Source organism: Adelges cooleyi, unplaced genomic scaffold, assembly GCF_023614345.1.
Source record: "Adelges cooleyi isolate 19-005CV unplaced genomic scaffold, UGA_ACOO_1.1 ACOO_flye_CR_arks_rails_tigmint_CR_PRNA_18, whole genome shotgun sequence".
Taxonomy (NCBI): domain Eukaryota; kingdom Metazoa; phylum Arthropoda; class Insecta; order Hemiptera; family Adelgidae; genus Adelges; species Adelges cooleyi.
In genome coordinates, this window is record NW_026095838.1 from 1 (window position 1) to 8,915 (window position 8,915).

General features: G+C 30.5%; 1 protein-coding gene across 1 annotated transcript; it reads right to left on the bottom strand.

Annotated features, from left to right (window-relative positions):
* Window positions 1–1,152: 1,152 nt before the first annotated feature.
* On the bottom strand, window positions 1,153–5,505 carry LOC126833101 (uncharacterized; the record flags this gene model as incomplete). The annotated part of the gene is made up of 12 exons (XM_050564249.1): window positions 5,462–5,505; window positions 4,184–4,250; window positions 4,088–4,117; window positions 3,922–3,975; window positions 3,681–3,740; window positions 3,308–3,337; window positions 3,191–3,217; window positions 2,987–3,037; window positions 2,667–2,696; window positions 2,393–2,413; window positions 2,009–2,029; window positions 1,153–1,266 (listed from the first exon to the last, which is right to left on the bottom strand). Coding segments are annotated over exons 2-12 (499 nt in total), but the record flags the coding sequence as incomplete, so codon positions are not given.
* Between the last annotated feature and the right edge of the window lie 3,410 nt (window positions 5,506–8,915).

Genomic DNA, 8,915 nt, shown 5'->3' on the forward strand with positions numbered 1-8,915 from the left:
TATTGCATTTGAAGAGGCAGGCGAACAACCCCTATATCGTATGTCCCCAAAAAATCAAAAACATTTATTGATATAAACATTAAGTACTAGAAAGTAAGAGTAAGTATTAGAAAAAACATCTGTCAGCGCTACAACAGAGTGCACAGCGTCTTTATTTTTTTGAATAGTAACAAATTGTATTGATACATTCCAATTTATACTATTAAGTTTGAAGTAAGCAGTATATAAGTATAAAAACAATAAATAAACAACATACGTGTCTTTAAATAGAGAGGAAAACTGTTTATTTATTATATACTTTCAAAATTATTTAACAATATGTGCGAGTTATGTAAAACATGAGTTAAATATATTTATAACAGTACCATACAATTTATGTATTAAATATTAAAAACAAACTGGTGTGAGAAATCTAATATGATATTTATTTAAATACTTTAATAAAGATATTAACTTAAAACATTAACCGTTAATTGTCGTAATATTTCTGTATCTAGTAACTGACTATAAAGGTGTCCGAATTTACCTTGTATTAATACATGAGGTTGACCACGGGTTACTTCTCGAAATTCGTAGTCTCGAACTATGTACTTTCTTTCGCCGCCCGTTATACCTATAACGGCGCAAATAGGACCAGTTTCATGCGCAGTGTCAGTACTTCGATCTTCATCAACACGCACAGCTCGTGCAAAATTGTAGTTTATACAACTCGATGCCAATCCTACTATAAAACATCTCTCATCATTAGTATAACGATGATCTTGGTCTAAAAAAATATGAAAAAAATTAATTGTCAAATGTAGCTGCAAGATACAAATAATACAAGTGTACAATAAAAAATATAGGAAAAAAATAAAACTCTAAACATTTTTAAAAAAAAACATTATCATTGAAATCATTTAAGTTATGATGATAACTGTTATGATGACTATAGTCATCATATTATGTACACGATAATATAATGCAGTACCAGTGTCGTTATCTGAATACCCTAATAAAGTTGACCAACACACACTCACGATCATCTGATTTTTTCCGTAGTATTTTTATACAACGTGAACTAAATTTTTCATTCTGTATAGTATACTACACAGTAATATGGTATATACTATGGTTAAAAGACCAATTAAATTATAACATTATAATACTTACGCTGCTCAGGTATAAAAACATCCTCCATGAGGAGACCCCACAAAGCTTTTCTAGTTTTTTTCCTTAGGACATTTGCCACCTTTACTATTTCTTCAAGTTGTGGAATAGGATCTTCTGTAATACACAATACAATTGCCAGTACAGTGAGTTCTAAGCATAGCGGGAACGTACCAAATTGGAATAAGAGAGGTTACAGTTCTATTTTCAGATATGTAAAAAATTATTATCAATAACTTATTTATTCATTCATTTTTTATAAACGGCCAAAAACTCTTGAAATGTAATATAAAATCAAACAGCCAGCAAAAAAGAATATGAAAAAGAACTATGACAGTCAACAACATATTATAGTAAATAACATAAATTAAATTAATTATGAGGTTGCACAAAAGAGAAACGAAATATTATTCTTGAATTTAGAGCGTAAAGTAAAAAAAAATAAACTTACTGAGTCAACTAAAGTTCAGGTCACTTCTATTTATAAAATTTTGCATTTTAAACGTTTTTTGATAATTATTTTTATAATAATAATTTTATGTAAATAAATCAGAAGAAAAATAAATACCAAAATCTCTAATAAAGACAAAGATCATAGTAAAATTCGGAGTAAAACACAATAAAGCACTTCAAGTTTTGGTAGCATTTTATAACGGTAAGAAGTTATACAGTTAACCTACAAATAATGACACCACTTTTTTATATAATACATTATATTAATGATTGTTTACTGATAGGTTTCATTCCTGCCAAAAACGAGGCGTGAACTGCTTCTTTTTAATTCAAGAAATTTCAATTGATAATTTAAGTCTAAAGAGCTATTTATGAATAACTAATAAAATAACTAATGCATGCTTACCTGGTGAAGGCAGTTTAATAGCTGCAACAAAATTATAACATCTCAATATAATCGGAAAAAGTCTCAGATGAAGACACTATGTAACTGATAGTTAAAAATATAGTAAAGAAGACCGGTAAAGCGTTTAAATTTCTTTATTTAGTATTAAGGCGGCAACGACTAGGGTTGGTTGTTTGACAATATGACCCTTCATTGTCATAATTGCCATATTTTCTAAATCTTAACACTAACATCCAACTACGTTCAACTCAAAAAATAAATCTGGCTGGTAAAAAATAACTTAATTGAGTCAATGTAGTCATTAAATTTAATAGTTTTAAAATCAGTTGCAATATTTCGGTATTGATTTTTAATGGTAAATACTAATAAAATATGCATGCATACCTGTCCGAGGCGGTTCCTTAGCTGTAACAACAATATAACACAATTAATATAATTGGAAGAAGTCGGAGAGAAAATCGAAAGAAAGATATTTATCCAAGTCTCTGACAAAGACACTCTATGTAACTGATAATTAATTATAAAGCGCTTAAACTTGTATTTTGTAAACTTTAGATTTCAATGCTGCCGAAATTGAGAAGTAGACTGCTTCTTTTAAATTCGAGTAATTTCGAGTAAATTAGATTGATAATCTAAGTGTAAAGAGTTATTTACTTACTTATTGAATTTAGCGGTACCGGTTCAAGACCTATTACGAAAATATAAAATGTCAAAATATAACAATACACGAATAAAAACCATTTTAAACATTTTTTATTTATAGAGTTCACAATAAAACTGATAAAACTAAATCTATATTAATGTAAAATATGTTGTATACATAAAAATGATTTTAGTAGGAAGTCCCGTTTAAATTAACGATTTACATAATTTTACGAACAATCATTATAACGTTAGGCGAGAAACATATCGCCTTATGAATTTGAAATAAATGATCTAATGTTTATTTTTTTAACTTATCGATCATTTTTAATTTACTTGTAACTCTGGTTAGTTCCTGTTGCAAACGTAACTGGAATCTCACGTATCCTATAATTGAAAACAAATTCAACTTTAATGTACACCCTAACTCTAAATTGAAATCCCCATAGAAGTACATAATTGTTCTCGATCTATATTAGTTATGTACGTATGGTAGTATAGAGCATTTTAAGTTTGGAAAGTTATAAAAGTAATTATTACTGTCTAGATTTTCACGTTCTGCACGTTCTGAAATTAAAACAAAAACACGTTTATACCTAATGAAAAATCAAATAACTGTATTGAAATATAACCACAAAAAGCTAAGCAAACTAATACCTGGTATTGCCACCATAAACTTCATTTTATCTGAAATTAAGACAACACAAATTGATTACATGTTCAACTGTATTGGAATTAATTATATTATATTATATTTGAAGACAGAAATCAAGGTACAAAATAAATGTTTATTAATTATTCGGTGAAAATATAATTTTTTTAATTTTTTTAAATGCAGTGAAATGGGCTGCAATCATAATATGAAGTATAAAGGATAATTTGAAATATAGAGCTCTGATTGGATTTTTGGCTCGAGCACATAAATTCAACTTAATACTTTCTTGAAATTCCCATGAAACGGTTATGGATTATTTTTGGGAGTTGCATCTTGTTATATTTATGTTTTTATTATAAAATAGTTTATAACTACCAAAAGCGAAATCAGTATCATCTGATAAAACCATTCCCCTTATGGTATACTCGAATGCATCTAGAATAATCAAATAATAGTTAAAACTATAAAATCATAATTTAAGTATAAATTCTCAAAATAAAAGTATAAAATAATTAAATGGTGACTATTTAACTTAACACTAGTTACTCACACTGTTATGTTAAATAACCCCACAGCCATTATATTATATCAGTGTATTATTTTAAGTTTTCCTTACTTAATTTTTCATGACGAAATGACTTTATGCGAACAGCACGGTCGATAAGTCCGTCTAAATTTATTACATTTAAATTACTAAATTATTTAAATAATTTACTTTCAATTTTTTTTTCCAAAAACAAAAAACTTAAAAGCAATTATGTATGAAAAAGGAGGTTACTGACTTGTACTGTAAACTGCTTTAAAATAATCCCCTGTGAAAAAATTAGGTTTAGTTTTTTCTTTTTTAACTTACTCGAATACGTAAAATAAATAATTACTCATATTATAGGCCAAGACATTCAAAAAGGCACATGACATTAAAACATAATAAAGTTGCATTTTTACCTGCAAATAATAAAAAAAAACATTATATTAATCGCCATAAATACACCTAACCATTTTCATTAGAAAAGGTGCAAATATTTTTTTGATTGCACTCTTTTAGAATAGTCAACCCTTTATATATTTTTTTTAAGAAAAGCAAAAAAAAGAATTAAATTAAATGTCGTGGTCAAGTTATGGTTGTTACGGAGCATTAATACTGGGACGGCTACTTCTAGGTGTTCGGGAATTAATACAAATGAAAGTGATAAAATCATTTTCAGGAAAAAACCTTATGTGCAAAACTGCTGATAGTAATTAACAATTAGTGTAACTTATTATATTCACAGTAAATGGTGAGGCACCTATTCTTGTTAAGGTTTAATTTTACCATAAGAAAAAACATAAATACAAAAGAAAATTCGAATATAAAAAAAAAAATCACATTATTTCAAAATTTTATATATAGAAAGAATAAGCCAATAACAGCAGATTACTATTAAATTGTATACAAATTATCAAGTTTTAAACCGTGTTTGATGTTTTTCTTTTGTATTTACCGGCAGTAGAAAAATATTAAAAAAAAACTTTTAAATTCTACCCAAACACTGTGTTGTTGTTACGGTGTTTAATGTATTGAAATGTAATCATTCGAGACAATAGGATGTTTGTTACAATGTTTGATCGCGTATTATGTATAGATCACGCCTGCAAAAAACACTTGCTTATATTCTGGTTGTATTACAGAGTAAAATCATTGATTAAACATATTATAGATTTACAATAAAACAGCCAGTATAGTGGGGCCGGGCATAGTGGGGACGAAGCATAGTTGGGTCGGGGCGCAGTGGCGGTGGGGAGGTCACAGGTTTACAGGAATTAAAACAACTGAAAGTGATTTTACCTGAGCAAGTCAGTACAGTGGGGCCTATGCACAATGGGATCAAAGCATAGTGGGGACGGATAGTTCACTGGGTTACAGGAGTTGTCATAAATAAAAGTGATCACTTAATAATAAGCTCTTTGATGCTAATTTGAATGCCTGGTTTGAATTTAATGGTTTAAAACGATAGTATTACTTAATTATGGACTTGATGTAAAAGGACTGGTGGATAAAATGTTTTCGAAGGTCTAAATGAGGAAAAAAAAATTTTAAATTAGAAAAAAAACGAATAAAAACATATTATTGAACGTGTATAGTTTTACCATTTATGAAGTTTGATAAAATTACTTACTTGAACAATTGTATTGAAAATGTATAGCAGTTTAATAGACTGATTCGATGGTTTTCTTACGAACTGGCGAATGGCTTGTGTTATGTCGATTAAAACAACAAAATTTAGATATTATGTTTTGCAGAATTGTTTGTGCGAATTTATTAACATAAGCAATATTAGTCATTTTTCGTTATGACTAACATATTTACATTATTCTAAAACAGAGTATAACACATTTACTAACCTGTTATTTACTCTACAAAAACCATAAGTTATTATCTTTAAAATGTTAAAATTTAAAACAAAAGCCAGCGCAGAGGCACTGGGACGTATTGGGCACGGGGAGTATTAGGTATTTATCATACATATGAAGACATTTTTTTAAAAATATGTTATTAAATTTTATAGGTTTCTCCGTAACAAAACAATACTACAGATGTGTATATGATACAAATTGTTCAACGGATAACTTATGGCAATAAAATTGAACTTTATTGTATGTTGAATCACATTGATACAAATATTTTTTTTGATATTAGTTGATTAATTTTTAAAAAGATATACTATTTTTAAGACCACCTCACGTTGGGAACGGTTCTTTTCGGTCAAAATTTAAAAATAATAGATGTAAATTGCAACAACTTTTGCAGTGTTGTCATTAAGAACCAAAAATAATAGTAAACAACCAAAAAAAGGCACAGCAGAGAGTAAGAAATTAGCGCCGTTAGGTCAAATCAATTATTATTAAATCCCAAAGAAAATTTAATCAAATTCATATTGTGAACATGTGAATAGTAAAAAGTAGTAATAACCAGCATAGCGATTTTGTTTTCAACAAAATATACTGACAGTATTGTAAAACAGAATAATTGTTTTTGAACACGAAAGCTAACCTTGCATCAACGTAGTTCTTTTTTGTGGATAGAATTTTCAAACCAGTATAGTCCAAAACCTTGCACAGTATAAACCAGCAAACTATGAAAGTATTAAAGAGGTGTCTTATAAAGTAATTTTATCACGTTCACATATAATAATTCCTGTAGACCTGTCTACTGCCCGTTCCCACTATGCTCCAACCCCACTATACTGGATTACTCTGATAAAATCACTTTTAACAAAACCGTTTGATGCTGCTTTGTAGATGCACCTCACATAAATACTTCCTTACTGTGTTGGTTCATACTGTGCTTGGATTGAATATACTATCCACAGAATAGCACCGAAGCGTTTATTTAATAGTGATTTAACACTCAACTGTACTATAATCATTATTTGATATAATATTATTCTTTGCAACCGATTATGTAAGTATTATTTAAAAAAATATATTTCGGATAAATATCATCAATATATTTTATTATTTAACCATTTAATTAGTTTCTAATAAAATGCTAATACCTATAGCAGATATTTGGGTAAAAAACAAAGTTTAAGAACGCAAAATGAAACAACAAAAAAAGGAAAAAGTTAATGAGTACCGACAATGAGTTTTATCCAATTAAAAACTGCTAAATGTAGAACTGGAGTAAATTCTACAGCAACAAAATTCTAAAAATATTAAAAAGTAATAGCTTTTTAACTAAAATAATATCATCCCAATTGTTCAACACAATAAACTTACCAAACATATTATGAACCGGGGCTACACCTAAAATGATAACAATTGCGCGTATTAGCCTTCGCCTCATGGTCGCTAATTAGAAAAAAATCATTTGTGTTGTTAATCGTCCTAACGATTCGCGCGTGCCCTTGTACGCATTATAGTTAATCGCCCTAGCGATTCGCCCGGACTACACATAGTCGTGTTTTGTTGAAATCGCCCTAGCGATTCGCTCGTACCTCCGTACGCATTAAAATAAAATCGCCCATGCGATTCGCATGCACCCTGGTGCATAATTAGCTCGCCCAGCCGACCGGTGGTGTGTGTGTCGGAAGATTCATATGTGTTGTCATCATCGAATCAACGTCAATCCGTGCAAATAATCAATGGTCGATAAGTACCATCTATTATAATATATTTGTTGTTCTATATTGTTGCGCCGGATGGCATTAGATTATAAGTATTCTCCCCCCTGTCCCCATTATTTAATAATTTTACATTAATATTATCATTTGTTAATACATACACTTTTATTGCATTTAATTTCTACATATCTATTTATTGTTTAGTACCATCTTTTATCTCCATAACATACAGTCCACTTTATCCCCTTTTATCTTAAGAATCCTTTAAAAATTGAACCACGCTAATAATCCGACCCAACCCGTCTATAGATATCCGGGCGGTCGATTAAACATTTTGGTCCTTCGGGCCGGATATTCTTAAAACGTAATCATGTCGAAAAAAGGTGCAAAAACCACGGGTAACAACAAGGCGCTTGTTATCGCTCGGTTATCACGCGATCGTGCGTTAAAATCGATAAAAGAAATATACGCGATCGCGGAAAGGACGAAAAGTGACCCATCACTAACGCCTGAATTAGAAATTCGTTCTCGACAATTAGATTCCCTTGCTATGCAATTTCGATTACACCAAGATGCTGTAATTGAAGCTTCGGTTGACCGAGATTTGATCGAAGAATTCGAATGTATTGATTCTCCAGTTACTGACGTAATGGAGACGCTTATTTTTAAAATCAATTCAGTTTTAACGCCAGTCACTTCCGCGAGTAACATATCGACACCTATAACGCCTCAACCGCAATACAGTACATATTTACCGAATTTTGATTTGCCTAAATTTGATGGTAGTCCCGAAAAATGGCGATCATTCTATGAACGGTTTGAGTCTTTTGTTTCCGCAAGAAATGTTAATAAAATCGACAGATTTCATCTATTATTATCATGTTTATCGGGTCCAGCGTTAAACACAATAAAGTCCTTCCCACTCTCGGCCGCCAATTATGACGACGCGTGGGGCGCTCTCATAACGCGTTATGAAAATCAACGGCTCTTAGCATCGGTACATTTAGATAGAATATTTTCGTTCAAACCTATTGCTACAGAGTCATTATCCGCATTGAATGGTTTTATTGATGTGTTTAATGATAATGTAACAGCCATAAAAAATCTCGGTGTGGAGGATTTATCGGGTTTTTTATTATTTTATATGGCCGCTAAGGTATTAGACCCAGAAACACGCCGTTTATTCGAAGCCACGGTGACGCAATCTAATATCCCAAACATAGACGATTTAATTATCTTTGTTCGCCAGCGTTGTCGTATTTTAGAGAACATTAAGGGCTACAATAGCGTTAATAAAAATAATTCTAACAAAATATATACACCACCGAGAGCTGTATTAACCGGGACCACCGGATCACCGAAAGTTTTTAAAAAATGCCCATTTTGCTCAGACTCCCATCCGGTATATCGGTGTAGTGTTTTTCGATCATACGCAATAGAAAAACGACGCGAGGCCGCTGTCAAAGAAAGTCTTTGTTTTTCGTGTTTGAGTAGCATGCATCGCGCC